Here is a 16,181-nt window from a genome sequence, read left to right as displayed (position 1 = left end):
TATCAACTCGAAAGTACTACAACCGCTTCCATTCACATACCGAAGAATGCTTTGGACATGGATTTCTTCCTCTCATTTTCTTCCATGGCACGAAAATACAGTTTCCTTGTATTAACAAGAATGAGCATGGCAGAAGATGCCACATATGTCCTTCTTACGCAGGCAGCGATAGAGATTGAGAATCCTCCCCTTGATGCATGTTCGCTACATTGCAGGAAGAAGGTAAAAAGAATGGACTGGAAAGTGGAGATGTGGAGATGTATCACATAACAAACATGTATGCAAGACAAGAGAACATTTTCTTCTTTCCCAAGAGAGAGAGAGAGAGAGAGTATATAAATATTTCATGTGAGGGGGTATCCTTGCAACTATCTTGATTTACATAGACACGTACATATACATTTTAGCATTGGAGAATCCGGTCATGGACAATGACATTTATGCATTCCAGCCCAGTCAAAGTTTGAAATTTCGGGTTCTTTTTTTTAAAAAAAAAAATCTTTTGTCTTACCATCCAAGTCCCTGTCCATGTCCAATTCCATTCCATGCCGACCCAATCCAATCCAAAACGCCCCCTCGAAAAGAAAAAAAGGGAAGAAAAAAAAGAAAAAGAAAATGCAGATGCGATGCTAAGACTGCAGGCCAAAATCCCACAACGAAGGATCCATACCAAGTGGAGTTTGGAAATCTAGGATATTGCATTCGGTCAGAGGAGGCATCTGGTCTGTACTAACGGCGGCAGCGGCAGCGGCAGCGGCAGCAGTGATTTGACATCCGGTACTGGTACCGCCCATTATATCAGCTACGGACCAGGGTTGGAAGAAAGTGGAGCAGTCGATGGCGGGGTTGGAGTTGGCGGCAGTGGTGCCTGGAGGTTGTTGTGGGAAATCGAGTGGTTCGGCTACGTCTCTTGGGGTAGATTCATCATCGAGATGGTATGAGGCAGCAGTTGGGATATCGTCGCTTGCCTCGTCTTCAGGTGTTGGTATTGCAGTAGTAGCTGCAGTATTCGTAGTTGCGGTTGCTGTTGTGAGTGCAGCAGCCTCACGCCGTGCTTCATCCAGCATGCTGGAAAGACACCTCGCGGCGAGGAACGCCATGTCGGATTTGCGGCCGAGATACCACAGACCCTCTATGCAATCGGCACAGCGCGTGGCTGCATGGCTGCGCTCCTGCTCGCTAGAGTCCGCTGCCGTCGTCTGCACGAGTATGTGGCCTGCCCTGCAGAGGGACCGCACAAAGACTATTGTCCAAGGCTCTGTCAGAAGCGCAGCTTGGTTGAGGGCAAAGTGGAATTCCTCGGCTACCTCACCCTGTGCACTGTGAATGCTGGCGAGGGCAAGATCGGCTACCGCGTAGGCGTTTTGCTTGCGGAGTGTTGTGACGAGATCGGATACTTGGCGGCACGCTCGTTCGTTGGGGAGAGATAATCGTGTTTCGTCAATGGTGGAGAGGAGGTCGGAAAGAAGAAAGACGCCCAGGTGCCAGTGTCCGGCGAGGAGTATGTACCAGGATTGCACGCGCGTGGGCAGTGTAGCGTGGTGTTTTACGCAATCGGTTATAAACGGGTTGTAGTTTCGGTTCCAGTGGTTGTAGACGTGGAAGGCGGCGTTGATAGAGGCCTGTTTTGGAGATGGTTAGTCAGGTGACCTATACACAGAAAAGCAGTATGCACAATCAGTTACTTACCTCAATCTTAGATGCCTCAGCCCTTCGCGAGACCAGTGTTTGAATCTGGGCTACCCGCCGGTAGAGAAGAACTTTTACTGGTGCGGCAGAGCTCAGTGTCGATGCGGCCAGCTTGTAGCTACACGGCCATCGTGTTGCTTGCGGATCCGCTTGCAATTCTATGTCGCGCATGAAGAGGTCGCCCCAAACTTTGTGGTCCCGAGGAGCCCTGCTATCACTCATGTTGGGAATTTGCGGAATAGTGTTGATGCCCAGCAGATGCTCATCGTACGCCGTCGGAACCATGGGCCATGCAGATGACTGGGTAAGTCTTTGGCTCTCAGATCGCGGCAGCTCGCAGTCTTCGTCGTTGACAACCACGGTGCGCTGGCAGATTGCCGCAGATAGTGTATCGAACATGACGCCAAGCCAGTACAGCAAGTTGAATGTGTCCCTGTCTTCTGGCCGAAGAGGATCCTGAGGCTCACCGTTGGGTAGCCTTGGCATTTCGTGTTCTGCGCGCTCCAGTGTTCGCCGCTGAGCCATCATCTGCCGCAGAGCTATCTCAAGGAAAATCGGGGCGTCATCGTCCTGTATCAAATTCTTGAAATACTCGTACTGCGACTTGAGCTTGGATGTGGGATGTGGAGCCGGTCGGGATAGATCGAGGGGTCGCTGGGTCAGCGAGAAGATGATCATGGCGAAAACTACGCGGAACGAGTCAATGCCAGCTGCACGATGCAGTATCTGCGAAGTCTGATGCCAGAGTGACTCCTGCATTGAGCGTTCAAAGTAGTTTGACTCTGGGAACTCGTCTGTTGTGAAGCTAAAGTCTGGTGAAGGAAAACCAGTGCCTCTTTCGCCGGCTTGGGCCCACTGTGAGGCAAAAGCCACAACAGTCATTTTGAGGGCTTTGGACACTGTACGCTCTTCCTCGGCCGTCAACGTCCGTATGCGGAGGGAGTTGTATGCTCGGTCCAGCTGGATGACGCGGTTGTACATTCTGTTGCCCCAGGAAGTGCCCCATTCTCGGTCTGCTTTTCCCACGGAGAGCACAGAAGGCTTGTACTTTTGCAGCGTGTATGGACAGTTGTGCTCCGTCAGCCAGCACGACAGAGCATTCTCCATACTGTCGTTGTAGATGCGCAGTAGGCCATTGGTCACAAACCCCCGCGAGCTCCTCTCTCCCAGAAACATTTCATTGATCTGAAAGGGGAAACTGCCGTTGCGGCTCCTATCGTGGAATCTTGTGCCGAACGGAAGTTTCTGAGAACGTGATGAGAGAAGCAGCCCTCGCCCGGAGCTTTTGCGCGACCGCAGTGCCCTCGGGTCGTTTGCTTCGGCGTCGGCATCGCCGGCTGATGTGACGTTGGCGCCATCTTTCTGCTCCTCGTCGTCGTCCTCGGGCGATGGGCAACGGGTCTTTTGGACTGCTCTCTCACGCGTCTCCTTTGCAGCAGAGTCGAATTGGGCTGCAGGGTGGGAGCCTTTGGACTGAGTGGCAGATGCTTCGGTCGAGGTGTCGCTGTTTTGGGCTGAAGATCGCCGCCGCTTCCGATCACGGTCTTGCTGGGATTCGGTTGCTGTCTTGAGCCAGTTGAAGGTGCAAGCCTGGTTCTTGCGGAGGCAGTTGGAGCACGTCTGGTTCTCAAAGTCGGCACACTTCTCGGCATCGCAGGCCCTCTTCCCGCGGCGACAGGCGTCACAGCTGCGGCGCTGGCGGCGGCGAGGGGGGTCTGGCAGCAGAGCAGCGTGGTGGGCGGCAAAGGCTGAGAGCGGCAACGGAGGGGGGTTGTCGACGGAGTCGCTGAGGGCCCCGGTGGGGACCTCTGTCATGGTGGTGCCATCAAACGTCTTGAGCATGGTGGTGCCATCAAACGTCTTGAGCATGGTGGTGGTGGGCGCGTGGAAGCAGGTGGAATGATGCGTCAAAGCAGTCTAGTGAAAGGACTAGGGGGATGGACCGCAAGGGATACTTGAGGCCGTCTGGAGGCCAGCATTGCTGAGCACGGTGGTCAGGGCCCTGCCCCAACCCCGCTTTTCTAGATTCACCGTTTCCGTTGCGGGGGATTAGCTTCGAGGATGCGAAATCTGGGAGCTTTGCGAGACGTCATATCCAGGTCGTGGTTGGCCTGCAGGCGGCGCCGTCGCCTGCTCTGGCAGCCGGGCGTGGCGGGCCCGTCGCAGCGTGGCGGTCGCGGTCAAGAGCAGTTTTGGTCAATGATATGTACGAGCACGAGTCTGACATGGGCGTGACGGGCGTGACGGGCGTGACGGGCGGTTGGGCTGGGGTGGTTGACACGTGAAAAGCATGGGCAGCGCCGTTCGGGCGTTTTTTTACCTCGTCGCCTAGCGCCCCTTCACTTCGGCTGTTCTTGGCCAGACCAAAACTTCGATCCACGGCTTCACGCCCGCCCTTTCTCCATCACACTTTCATCCCCAGAGTCACCTGCCTGTTAAGGCCCAACCCTATGCTGCCCTGCATCCCCATGCCCCGCCGTGTCCAGCCAGCCTATCGGTCGCCTGCCGCCTGTCGATTCAGTACGTGTCGGTCTGCGTGGCACAGCCAATGCCTGCAGCCCGCTCACATCAACCACACCATGACCGAAAAAAAAATCACAAAGAGTTGCCCCAAGTGTCCCGTCCCGCGACGCTTCGCCTGCCCGTGTGCGTCACTTGCCACAATTATCGACCAATATTTGTACGGACCGTTTCTGCGCATGGTCCTGGATCTCAGGGATGGCGTCCCATGGATCCGGTTCAGCAGCCGGGATACCTTGATATGCGAAATCCTGGAATTACGTGGTGCACCTCTCGAGCACACGCGCGACGCAATTGACCAGAGGGGGCCCAATGCCCAGTTGCCTGTGATGCGGACGGGCAGAATTGCGAGCCTCACTAACGACTAGAATCACCGTCAGCTCTGGTCTGGCACCAAACATGGAGCAATTGCTGCACACTGACCGGCCTGGTCCGGCGCTTGGGGAGACAGCCCGCTGCTGCGCCGCCTGGAGAACCAGGTACGAAAGCCTTATCGTGAGGGGGAAAGTGTTGCAACAGACACTACCACCCCGAACCACCGAGCCGCCACGGCCATGCCGCTCCAGCAATCAGCAGCCCTCTGCCTATGCTGTTTCGAGGGCCCTCTGCCTTATCACGGCTGTTTGTGTGTTCCAGATTGCGCAGCCTCCTCGCCCAACGGCGTCGAGCTTCTCTTCGATCTGAGCGGGGCATACATGGCCTCCTACCAATTAATTTCGCACGCGGAACTCGACTGGCTCGGATACTCTGCGGCCCTAAAATCCCGCGCAAGACGTCAGCGCTGGCTGCACATTTTGTACATAGATCGGCAGGTCATGCTGACAGACACCTACGTGGTGTGTTGTATATTCGCCACCGTGACGGAGAGCGTTCCTCGAGCTGTACCGTGAATCAAAATCCCTTCTCTTCCGTGGTTGAACCGGGTTGCTCATATGCTCATCACCCAGGCACGACCAAACTCAACAGTGTGAGACAGCGGCACGCGGAAGCTACGGCTCGACACTTCGGGGCTATGGCTCCGCGAGCCTCTACCATCTCAGCCTCTCCTAGTCGTGCAAATAACTCGGTCCGCTGCATCTGAGATGTTGGAGCCTCGGATTGCCTTTTTTGCAAGCTGCATCGTCATCGCGCCTATAGTTATCCCGACACTTGGAGTCATCGCTGAGGAGCCATCGAGATACGTAAGCCATGCTGCCTGTCTGGGCTGTACCCCCGAGCACCACGGCTCAAGCCATCTTGGCCATTTCAACCAGCAAATGCGCTATGAACTGCCGGCAGTGCGCGTGCGCATGGGCGGATCGCGTTATCGGGAAGACGTAACGGGTAGGTGAGCTCGCGAGGTGTTGTATGTGCTGCTGTAATCAAAGGAACAGGCGATGGGCAATGCTAAGTACTCTAAAGCACTCGTCAGTCTGACACCTCGCCCTATGTGGTTATACAAATGGAGACATCCGCAACTTCAGCAGCGGAGTATCGCTCGGTCCGCCATCTGACAGCCCCCATCGGTACCGCAATCTCCGCAGATATCCTGATAGGAAGTGATTGCTGGGTCGCTGTGCCCTGCGCTAAGCCTGAGCATGGTTGGCTTGCGTCGCATTGGGTCATAGTCGTCTATATTAACATCATCCCGTCTTTGCCAAGTCACTCGCTTGCACCTTTACGGAAGCGCCTGCGGAAGCGGTGCGGAAGCGCCGACGGAAAGGATCGAATGTGAGTATAATACGGTAAATACCGGTTTTGTAAGACGGAAGATGACGGCTCTTGGCCGCGCTGACATGAGAATTCTCATTGTTTCTATTGTCTACTCACTGTTAGAAAATGTATTGACTGCCATTTATGGGTATATGAGAACAAGAAACGATTATTTACACATTCGCAAGGTGGCACGGGTGGTGTGCGATCGCTATTTGTGCATAATAACGGCACTCTATTCCTGCTTACTGGAGTGAAGTCATAGCCCTGATATATGTTCAACTCGAAGAGGGTAGAATTAATACATATTTTCTATATTGACATAGTCTGGGAACATGAATTTACCTCTGAGACGGTCAAATTGGACTGTGATGAGTTTCTGGAGCATCTGGGGTATAGATTGCCCATCAATCATGGTCATTGTACTTCAGAGCCTGCGATACTCTCAAGACAGAAATGACAGTCGACGAGATCTAATTGCAAGTCTTTCCACTCCCCCTGGCATTACAGCAACCTCAGATTCCCGTTTCCAGTTTACTTGTCTTGCCGTTTCTCAGCTGACTGTATACTTGCATCCCTGTCTTAGCGAAGAAACTCGTCGGGACAACCAAAAAGCTTACATACAAATCCGGGGGTGCCCCACAAAATAAGCTGACAAAGCCAGTCAGTCACGGAATATCGATACTTGCAACGCAGCAGTCACACACATACAAAGCTACAAGTACTTTTTTTTTTAATATCTTCACATCGTGATGAATACATGCGCTCCACATAAGAATGCAATCGGCTATCCCCAGAGCGACCTGTCATTAGCCCATTTAGGATTAGTGCATTACCGCATTTGGATAGCTCGAAGATCATGCACCCCACCCACTGCTTCCTTCTATTCCTTTGCTCCTTCGCCCCCACGGCCGCATGCTTATCTGCACCGACATCCAGAAAGAGAGCCAGCATCGATGCATATCACGCCGTATCAGCACGCGCATTATTCGTGTGAATAAACGAGCATTCTGAGCTCACACGTGCCCAACACATTCGGACACGCTCCACGTTACGCCAATCTCATCACCATCTTTCCGCCGGATATATCGCAATCCGACCCAAGTCTTTTTCTTCCAGAAAAAGCCCTCGGTATAACATTAACACGTTACCTTGGACACTAGCAACATGCACGTCAAGCAACCCCTGCGTACAAGCCACCATGACTCAGTAAGCCCATTGCTCAGGGCAACCGCCCAACGCCCTGGGTCACCAGACCCACGTCTTCTCATTGCGGCTCAGTCACCTGATATATAAATATCACCTACGGCTCTCGGCGAGAGAAGCCAATAGCGACGGGCCAGTGACATGCCAGTTAATTTGCGACGATCGGATCCGCATGGCGCTGTGCACACCCTGGAGTTTTTAAGTGTTCGTTTTTTTTGTTGGTTATCAAGGAATATACGAGGCTGTTGGGCGCTGGAACGCGGCTGCTCTCGTGGCTGACTGGACCACGTGGCTGAGTGTATTCGTAAGACTGTTGTTGGCGCTGGCGCTGGCGCACGAGGAGAGGTAGTGGTGTTGAAGTTGAGTTTGTGCTTGTTCAAGGGGGTTCCGGCAAACTTGCCTTGTTGTCGACACCAATGGCTTGGGTCAAGTACCCTGCAGAACGCAATGCTGCCAGATTCTAGCGTCTATGCCAAGTTCTACAATGATATTGCGTGGAATTGGATCATTGTCTCACGAGCATGCTGCTGTGTATGTGGAAGAGTGAGAGTGAATTGGTATCGTGGAGAGATGCAGACAATACTCACTCTTTTTATATATCACCATAGCTTTTCACATGTGTTATATACCAATCAAACAATCCAACCTGCTCTCGATAATCACATGTTACATACATTCACCTTTACACATACTTCGTACCGCAATCCTACCTTGTGCCTCACAATCAACGAATCCTCATTTACTCTCAAACTCCCCAAACCAAAAAAAACGACTGAATCTATTCATATCTACACTCAAATCTAAAAAAAAAAAAAAAAAAAAAAAAATAATCTGCCTCTAAGTATAATTCCAATCCACCCATCTACCCCCCTAGCCAAAATCCAAAATCACAGTCTACACCACGTCAGGCTCAGCCCTTCAAGCTTAGTGTCAGTCTCTCCCTCTCAGCAACACTCCAGCAAAAGCATTCAACGCCACAAAACTGACACGCCCACTCATCTCTCCTCCTCGATTTGACCTCCTTCACCATGCTTTCCCGGCCCCCCGAAAGCCACTTGTGGCCTCCAAACGGCGCGAAATAAGCGTTGACATCCCAATTATTGTCGTCGTCTTTTCTATTACTTTTGCTGCTCGTGTCGTGGGATCTATCTGTACATCTCATGTGCGTGACGGTTTTGCGTGAAGAGAACACGTCGTCGACTCTTTTTTCCATGTCTATTTCCTCGTTCCTTGCTCTTGCTACGGCATACATCTCACCACCACCACCACTACCACCACCACCGCTAGCAGTAGCAGTAGCAGTAGCAGTAGCAGCAGTTCCACCTCTCAAACTAACATCCACATCCACATCCACACACGGCACACCACACGCATACACACGTCTCCAGTCTCCAAACAGACTACCCACGCATTGCAGGGACGCAGAATGCAGAAAGCAAGGGCGTTGCTGTGCATGACTCTCACTGGTGAAACTGGGACATGCGCAGACTGCTTGTTCAGCAGAGTAAGTGCCAGGGTGCTGGTAGGTGTGCTGTTGGCCGCGTTTATTGCACGCATGTTGTTGTCGGGGTGGAGGAGTATAGGTTCGTTCGGTACTCGTGTGGGACGTGTTATGGCGGTGATGCTGGACTGGTGTTCGAGGTGGGTTTTTGCTACGGTGTCTGCGGCGGCGGGGCATGTTGGGTGCCGGCGTATATATGTGTGCGTGGCGGGAGTGAATAGTGATAGGTTTCAAGATTGGATACTCAAGATAGGTAGAGGGTGCGAATGTGGAGAGTGATGATAACGTGAGACTTGGTGATGTTGTTGAAATGCTGGAATGAGATGTTGTGAGTCCAACACTTGGATATCAGGATATAAAAGTCGGAGAGTGTGAAGTGAGGCCAAGAACATGGAAGAGAAGCGACGTCAAGTACAATCAGGATAATGGAAAAGCAGATAAGTTTGGATACCGGAAAGTCAAGACAACAAATCAATTGTCTCTGCTTTGGGTCCAACTCATGACCTCGCTCCAACGGCGAGATGTCAGATTGTTTGACATACCACCACCCAACACAAGATTCTTCTTTTTTATGAACTCAGCGCAAACCAATTCTAGACTAAGCAAGCTTCTCGCCAGTAACCTTGAAAAGCATACTGCCGCTACCCGGTTCGCTCACCACAATAGCCTGTGCTAGCTTCTCTTCTGTAATGTCTGGGAACTTTTTCTTGTAGTACTTCTCTACCCATGCCTTCTTGACTGCTTCAACCTTGTCCTTTGGTACGAGATGCACGCTGCATCCGCCCCAGCCAGCTCCTGTTAACCTGCTACCGCATGAGCCTGCAGATCGCGCAAGATCGCAGAGCTCATCTAGCTCGGGGCAGCTGCAGTCGTAGATTTCGCGACACGAGTCTTGGGTCGTGTTCATAAGATCACCCAGTGATTGCAGGTAGGCTCTGTCCTTTGACGGCGGAGACGCGAGTAGTGAGCGGAACTTGATGACTCGAAGAGCTTCCGTGAATACATGCAGAGCACGCTGGCGAAGCATGAACTTTTCGGCGCGGACCGGGAATTTGGACATGTATCGTTGGTTGAGCTCGTCCACTGAGATGCCGAGCAGGCCGCTGATCTGTTCCCGTGTATACCCTTCCTCTTGTGGGAGGTAGTCTTCTGTGTGCTGAATCAGCTTTGTAAGTTGAGTCTCAAAATCTGACACGGAGATCTTGGTGTTGTCGGCTACGCCCTCCTTGTCCTCAAAGTAAGTGTCGTGGAAGCCGCGCAGACTGACTCCCAGTGGCGATGAGTCTGTGGGGAGTGCCTTCTTCAAGCCAAAGGCTTTGGCTAAGAAAACTGCTGCCAGAGTGCACTCTACGACCCGGAGGTTGTAGCACACTGGGGCTGTGACATGCTTGTCTGCTGCGACGAAGCTCTGGGCCGTGACGAATGCAAGCTCAGGCTCGGTCTGCGGGAACTCGATGTTTGTGCACTTGAGGCTGGGTTTGAAAGAAACGTAGAGAGCAGAGCCGCGCAGGGAGAAGACAGACGCTGCTTGGTCCATGCTACAAAGTGTCAACGACGAAAACAAGAGCAAAGCGTTTACTTACCCTCCTGAATTAACACCGACTGAACGCTCAGAAACAATCGCGAGCTCACAAAGTTCGGTCTTGTCCACTTTTTGCTCGCCGTTTGCGTTGAGAACAGCCAATGCGCTTGTGCAGACAACAGAAGCCGAACTCGATAGCCCACCACCGCTAGGGACCGTCCCGTCGCACACAATGTCCATGCCAACAGATGTAAATTTGCCGCGTTTCTTCTGCAAGAGTTGTGTTACGCCCTTTAGCCCGGACTTGAAGTAGTTGGTCCACTCGTGTTCTGAAGCATCAATTGGAATCTCGCCCTCTGGAATGTCGAACTCGCGTGCAGGGAACTTGTCCGAGTTGAGGTTCGCAATGCGTACGCGGGGCTTCTCTTCAGACGTTCGCACAGCGACTGCCATGATGAAGTCGGCGGTAATGGCCATGGGCAGCACTTCGTAGAGAGAGTAGTCGATGTGCTAATGCTGTAAGTCGCGAATCACTTTAGAATTGACAGTATGTACCTCGCCAATGATGTTGACACGACCGGGACTTCGAGCGACAAAGTCGGCCTGCTTGCCATAGAGTTCCTTGAACTTGGCCAACAGACTGTCCCACCGCTTCGTCTCCGCCGGAAGCGCGTCCTCTGGGTAGATGTCGCGTAGCGACGATGCTGTGGGGACTTCCATGTTGACGAGCAGTCTCTGGCGCGATGAATAGTCTGAACAGTGCAAAAGAAAAGAGAGGAGGGAGCAAAGGTTAGGAAATCAGGAAAGGCGAATTGATTTGAACTGGTGGAGAGGCGCAACATCTCAGAGCACGGCGCGGCGGGGTCTCACTGACGACAGGTGGGGTCTCCACGCTTAGCCGTTTCCAGAAATGCATCCGACAACACCAGCCCGGCCCGTTGACTGCATTAAGCTGCAGGTACCGTCTTAGTACCGATGGCGCACTCACACTTTTGGTGAGCATAGACCGTAGGGCTGGGGCTGATGGGGTGCTTGTGTAAGCGCTGCATTGGTGGACACGCTTAGCCCACCGCGAGGACGGCTGGCTGATGCTCTGATTCTGTTTTGCCGAAGGTTTCGAATGGCTAGAATGTGACGTTGTTTGCTGGGTTGCAATTGGCGTGTGCTGGCTGGTTCGAATCGAGATGCTGGTATTCCAGGACTTGATGCAACAGGCCTGAGAGTGCGCGAGTCGAATGGGGTATCCGTACAATTGCTTTATTTGATGGAATGACTGCTCAGCCCAAGCCCCGTCCCCGGCCACGCAGGCCTCGCCCTATGCCACTGCCCGCTCGGCCCCTGGTTGAGTCGCTGCGGCTAACGCCCCGTCCTGTCTGTCCACCCACGCCGACATAGTTGCCTGTAGACGATGTCGAAGCACCCCGTGGCCGGACGCCTCTGCCTCTGCCTCGCGTGCCCGTTTTGGTTGTGGCTTCTGCTCTTTGGCGGTCCTCTTCAAGCTTGCGCGCCGCAGCTTCTCTCCGAGCCTGCTCTTCGGCTGCGCGGCGCTGTGCAGCCTGCTGGCGATGCACTTCCTCCTCTTCAATGTCGATCAAGTCCTGCGACGCACCCTGCCATTGGGGGTTGAGAATGAGGCGCTGGTTGTGCTCGGTCTGGGACAGGATGCGCGTCCATGTCTGCAGCAGCGTGGATGCGTTTTGCACAGTGCGAGACACCGTCTAAGAAGCGTGTCAGCTGACGCCCCTTGTGCCTTCCAAATCAGTGCCTTACGCCCATGTTGTCTTTGGCCTTTTGCAAGCTTTCAATGACGCCCTCAATGACCTTGTTCACGTTTCGTATGCTCTCTAGCTCCCGCCGCAGCGCTGACTCGCGCGCCTCTTCGGCCGTATAGTGGGATTCCTTTGCGCGCGGCTTTCCGCCGGCTGCCCCCTGTGCATCGCCGCCGCCGTCTTTTGTCTTGCTCGCCTTGCGCGCTGCGGGGGTGTCGAACAAGGCGTCGGCGTCGTTGTCCGAGTCGGAGAGGTCGAGCGCGCCCAGGCTGGGCGGGTCCATTGTGCCTTGTGCCGTGTGCTGTGTGCTGTGTGAGAAGAAAGAGGCCTGCAGGGCGAGTGGGCGCAGCACAAGCAGCGGGCGGGTGAGGTGGGCGGGTGCTGGAGTGTGTGGACGCAGACGTATGCGGCCGTATGCGGTATGGCGGGGCCGCCGCCGTCGCCCGGGCGGGTTTGTTGCTGTGCGGGCGCCCGGGCGCGTGCCAAGGAAACAGCACCCGCCATCTCCCAGCCTCGTCACTTCCTCCATTCTGCGTCGACCCTTCCCTTTCCGAGGCAGACAGCCCCCCATTGTCTCCACCCACCCGCCAACACCTCTCCGTCACCACGCCTCCCTGCCGCTGCATCGCCCTCTGCCCGCTGCATCCATCTCCCCCCTCCGCCTCTCGCGCCTGCAACTCCCGTGCGCGCTCTCCATTGAAGCTTGGCTGCCGCGTGTTTTGATTTTGCATGTCCGCCATCCATATCGCCATTGCTACACCAACACCGCAACTGCCCTGTCCCCAAACAAACACCCAAACACATCAATAAACACACACCATGGAGCGCACGCCCTCGCCACCCCGTCGCCTGCGCACCCCGCCCGCGCCGCACCATGGAGACAACTACGAGCCGTTTTCACCGCGCCGCTCCAGCAGAGTGGCGGCCCGACGCGACAATACTCACCTTCACCACGCGCAGTCCAGTCCACGGGCCCGGCGCGACGTGACGCCCACCGCGGCGAGCAAATCGTCCGCCAAGCGCGCAACCACCTTCGCTCTCTCGCCGCCATCCTCGCCCGCTTCGCACCAGCAACTCCGCTCACCGCGCTCGACCCGTCGCGCGCCCTTGGAATCCAACCCGCACCACTCCGACTCGGACCACGCCCCCCCGTCTGTAAGCCGGCGCCTCCTGTCGACAACAATGGCTCCAGGCATGCTACCAACTCCGGCCAAGACGCCTCGCAAGCGCCGCATCGACGACATGAGCTCGACTGCGCGCGTCTTGTTCCCCACCAACCGGCCCTCCACCATTGACGAGGCCATGCCAACACCCCGCAAACCCCGCAAGACCAAGGACCTGTACACGCTCGAGAGCTTCGCGCAGCACATGGACGAAGCCACGGAAAAGATTGCCATCTACACCGACTCCAAGGAACGCGTACCCACGCCTGGCGCCCAAACCGAGGAAAACCCCTTCATTACCACCAAAGGCAAGGGAAAAGCAAAGAGAGTCGCGCAAAAGTCGCGCAAGACGGTGGACAAGAAGACGGCCAAGATGGACGAGGCCGTCGACCGGGACGAGGGCATGGTTTACATCTTCCGTGGCCGCAAGGTGTTCCGCAAGTTTCACGATGACGCACCCTCTGGTGCTTCCGACGCAGAGCACCACGACGAGCTCTCCGCCGATGACAGACACGTCCGCCGCCAGATTGGTCACGAAGCCCGTCGGCCGCTTACGCGTTCGTCCATCAAGCCGCGTCTGTTGTTCCAAGCTGAAATCAAAGAGCGCAATCGTGCAAACGGTATTGAAGACGATGACGAGGAGGCGACGACCGACATTGAGCCTTCTGTCGCTACGCCGAGCCGCAACAAAGGCAAGAATGTTGTTCAAGTCCCGTCGCTAGCCACGACGCCACCGCCTACTATTCGCAAGCCCAAGAAGGGTAAGTCGGCCATGATGTAGTGCTTGGACCCTGTGGTGCTGACATGATTGCAGAAATATCATTCGACTCTTGGCTGCGCGTCAAATCATCTCACAGCTCAAGCAGCTCGTCCAAGACGTCTAAGAAGCGCAGTGGCGAGCCGATTCAGCGCGAAGCAGTTGACAAGCGGGCTCGAAGTGAGCATGCCACCTCTTCCCTGTCGTTTGACAGCATCTAACAGCGCACACAGCCCGTTCATCGTGAGCATTCTGCCGATGACACGTGGTCTGGACATGGCACTGCTTGCAGCATGTCCCGTTGCGGGATGTGCATTGCATGGCCACTGTGGCGATTCATTTTTTGCATACATAGCGAGCGTTGTTTGCTTTTTGTTTGCCATTTTGTTTTTGCTAGAAAGAAAGGATACCCATGATTACGAAAGGCGTGCTGCCGCGCTTCCGGCCCGGCGCGACGCACTTGGCTAGCTGTAAGCTCCCCAAAGGCATTCTAATCGGTAATTTTCTGGGGAGGGAGTTGGAGCTGGGAAACAGGGTAGCCCATCAAGTGCTGCTCGTAGTAGTAAGTACACAAGGGAGGGAAGGGATCTTATAAGCAAATGTCGTGTGTTATGGAGGTGACTAGAAGTTTTTTTTTTCGTCTTCTAGCATTCCTGGGCCCAACACACGTATGGATGGATGGCAAGGGTACATAGCGTAGACAGAAACAAATGAGAGAAGCAACAATATTCTCAATGCTTTCATATCCTGCATCATAACCTCTACTAATAATACAATGGTATATATAAAACAACCCCCAGACCCCTACGTCTTCTTCTCCACCTTTGTGAAGAAACTACTCATCTTCCGCATGCCGCTCGTATCCACCTTTTTCAGCTGCTTGATGGCGCGCCCCTCCATCTTCTTCTTCCGGTCGTCTTCCTCTTTTTTCCGCCGCTTCTCCTCGCGCTCGGCCATCTTGTCGTCGTCTTCCAGCACCGCCCGCTTGCGCGACACGTTGTCCGTGATGCTGCGGAGAGCTGCGGCCTCGGCTTTGAGCGCGGCAATGGCAGACAGGTGGGCGGTTAGCGGGGTGAAGAGCGGCGTCTGCTGGGGCTGCAGGAGGGTGCGGAGCAGCGGGGCGAGGTACGCTGTTGTGAGGTACGTGAGGCATGTGCGGAGGCGGAGGAGATGGGGGATTTCCGGGGGTGTGGTGAGCGGGGGAGTTGTAGTTGAGATTTCCTCTTCTTGTATTATTGTTGTTATTGTGGTGGTGGTGGTGGTGTCGTCTTGTGTCGTGGACACGGCACTCAGCGTACTCTCCTCACGCTTGACATTCATGACGGGGATTTCCAGAGCAGACTTGATAAACTTTTCTTCCAGCGATGCGGGAAGCCCTGTTTTGGTCATGCGTTCGGCTTTCTGCAGGAGTACGTCGTGCAGCTTGGTCAGAGAGAGCCGGTACATGGCTTCGTCGCCGGCGTCGACCGTGTCGCAGACGGCGCGCATCCGCTTCTCCAGCTTGGGCTTGAGCGCCGGGTGTTGGGCTAGCAGCGCTTTCCAGTGCGGCGACGAGGACGAGAGCATGTCGAGGTAGTCGTCCAGGGCGAGGAAGTGCTGCTTGGTGTCTTTTGCTGTTTTGGGCGCGACAACGGGCAGCAGCAGGAAGAGCATGTCGATGGGGGTTGCAACGAAGAGATGGGCGTTCTTGTTGACATAGCCATTGCCTATCCGTGAAGCGTCGCCGCCTTCCTTGTCTTCTGCTGTGGCGCCCTCTCCGCTGGGGGAGCCGGCAATGAGCCAACTGCGGCAATCCCTCTTTGGCGCGGCGATGCGTGTGAATTCATGGAAGCCCTTTTCGGGGCAGAAGAAGTATTTCGAGGGTGTTTGATTCGCCGGGTTGTCCAGGGTGACTATGCGCGCGTTGCTCGAGGCGTGCGTGGGCAGCACGAAGAGTCTGGGGGGGTTTGGGGCGCTTGCAGGCAGCGTCTTTGTGCATGTTGCGGGCTCTGGCGCGGCTGCTGGGGACGATGCCTTTGCGGGCTTGGAGCGTGTTCGTGCCATTGTGAGTGTGGCGGGGACTGTGGGCGTGGGCCGGGATAGCTGAGGTGGCGGCGTGGTTGCGTAGACGACGAGGGGGTTCCGCGGCGACGCGTCGCGTGCGGGCTCGACGCGCCATCCCTGCAGACGGCCGGTTTCGGATTAGATTGGGACTGCGAGGAACGGGCGGCGCAGGATGAGTGTGGTCTGGGGTGGATTCGCTGCTCGGCGTGTCAACAAACGCTTGGCTACTCGGCCAGACTGCCAAAGGCCTGAGCATCGTCAGCCTCGTGCACTCCGCCTTCCCGTGCTGCTATGGGCCCTGCTGAGAGACGCCCGCCCA

At 55.0% G+C, this 16,181-nt stretch overlaps 7 protein-coding genes across 7 annotated transcripts; 2 read left to right on the top strand and 5 right to left on the bottom strand.

The window, feature by feature from the left end:
• Nucleotides 1-629: 629 nt before the first annotated feature.
• Nucleotides 630-3,133, bottom strand: SETTUDRAFT_140552 (uncharacterized protein; the record flags this gene model as incomplete). Its single annotated transcript, XM_008031403.1, has 2 exons — nucleotides 1,690-3,133; nucleotides 630-1,622 (listed from the first exon to the last, which is right to left on the bottom strand). Exons 1-2 carry the CDS (start codon nucleotides 2,863-2,865, stop codon nucleotides 630-632), a joined length of 2,169 nt encoding a protein of 722 aa, XP_008029594.1. The 5' UTR covers nucleotides 2,866-3,133.
• Nucleotides 3,134-5,480: 2,347 nt separating this feature from the next.
• SETTUDRAFT_165001 (uncharacterized protein) lies at nucleotides 5,481-6,040 on the top strand. Its single transcript, XM_008031402.1, has one exon. It carries the CDS (start codon nucleotides 5,651-5,653, stop codon nucleotides 5,921-5,923), a length of 273 nt encoding a protein of 90 aa, XP_008029593.1. The 5' UTR covers nucleotides 5,481-5,650; the 3' UTR covers nucleotides 5,924-6,040.
• A 1,977-nt stretch (nucleotides 6,041-8,017) lies between these two features.
• On the bottom strand, nucleotides 8,018-8,785 carry SETTUDRAFT_34031 (uncharacterized protein; the record flags this gene model as incomplete). Its single annotated transcript, XM_008031227.1, has 1 exon — nucleotides 8,018-8,785. The coding sequence occupies one exon, from the start codon at nucleotides 8,783-8,785 to the stop codon at nucleotides 8,018-8,020; it is 768 nt and encodes a 255-aa protein (XP_008029418.1).
• Nucleotides 8,786-9,099: 314 nt separating this feature from the next.
• Nucleotides 9,100-10,918, bottom strand: SETTUDRAFT_165000 (uncharacterized protein). Its single transcript, XM_008031401.1, has 3 exons — nucleotides 10,686-10,918; nucleotides 10,192-10,640; nucleotides 9,100-10,146 (listed from the first exon to the last, which is right to left on the bottom strand). The coding sequence occupies exons 1-3, from the start codon at nucleotides 10,848-10,850 to the stop codon at nucleotides 9,207-9,209; spliced, it is 1,554 nt and encodes a 517-aa protein (XP_008029592.1). The 5' UTR covers nucleotides 10,851-10,918; the 3' UTR covers nucleotides 9,100-9,206.
• A 260-nt stretch (nucleotides 10,919-11,178) lies between these two features.
• On the bottom strand, nucleotides 11,179-12,182 carry SETTUDRAFT_180786 (uncharacterized protein; the record flags this gene model as incomplete). The annotated part of the gene is made up of 2 exons (XM_008031400.1): nucleotides 11,179-11,848; nucleotides 11,901-12,182. 2 exons carry the CDS (start codon nucleotides 12,180-12,182, stop codon nucleotides 11,408-11,410), a joined length of 723 nt encoding a protein of 240 aa, XP_008029591.1. The 3' UTR covers nucleotides 11,179-11,407.
• A 536-nt stretch (nucleotides 12,183-12,718) lies between these two features.
• Nucleotides 12,719-14,527, top strand: SETTUDRAFT_140546 (uncharacterized protein; the record flags this gene model as incomplete). The annotated part of the gene is made up of 2 exons (XM_008031399.1): nucleotides 12,719-13,823; nucleotides 13,877-14,527. 2 exons carry the CDS (start codon nucleotides 12,719-12,721, stop codon nucleotides 14,038-14,040), a joined length of 1,269 nt encoding a protein of 422 aa, XP_008029590.1. The 3' UTR covers nucleotides 14,041-14,527.
• A 96-nt stretch (nucleotides 14,528-14,623) lies between these two features.
• Nucleotides 14,624-15,862, bottom strand: SETTUDRAFT_96235 (uncharacterized protein; the record flags this gene model as incomplete). Its single annotated transcript, XM_008031398.1, has 1 exon — nucleotides 14,624-15,862. The coding sequence occupies one exon, from the start codon at nucleotides 15,860-15,862 to the stop codon at nucleotides 14,624-14,626; it is 1,239 nt and encodes a 412-aa protein (XP_008029589.1).
• Between the last annotated feature and the right edge of the window lie 319 nt (nucleotides 15,863-16,181).

This window comes from Exserohilum turcica (genome assembly GCF_000359705.1).
Source record: "Exserohilum turcica Et28A unplaced genomic scaffold SETTUscaffold_6, whole genome shotgun sequence".
NCBI classification, from domain to species: domain Eukaryota; kingdom Fungi; phylum Ascomycota; class Dothideomycetes; order Pleosporales; family Pleosporaceae; genus Exserohilum; species Exserohilum turcicum.
The sequence above is the reverse complement of the archived record's forward strand: the minus strand, read 5'-3'. Positions and strand labels throughout refer to the sequence as shown.

Bases quoted from the DNA above. Each gene is read 5' to 3' on its own strand.
- SETTUDRAFT_165001 (XM_008031402.1), top strand. From the start codon at position 5,651: ATGGAGACATCCGCAACTTCAGCAGCGGAGTATCGCTCGGTCCGCCAT.
- SETTUDRAFT_165000 (XM_008031401.1), bottom strand. From the start codon at position 10,850: ATGGAAGTCCCCACAGCATCGTCGCTACGCGACATCTACCCAGAGGAC. The intron at 10,641-10,685 runs GTACATACTGTC...TTACAGCATTAG, and splicing joins GTGTCAACATCATTGGCGAG to CACATCGACTACTCTCTCTA. The intron at 10,147-10,191 runs GTAAGTAAACGC...GACACTTTGTAG, and splicing joins GTCGGTGTTAATTCAGGAGG to CATGGACCAAGCAGCGTCTG.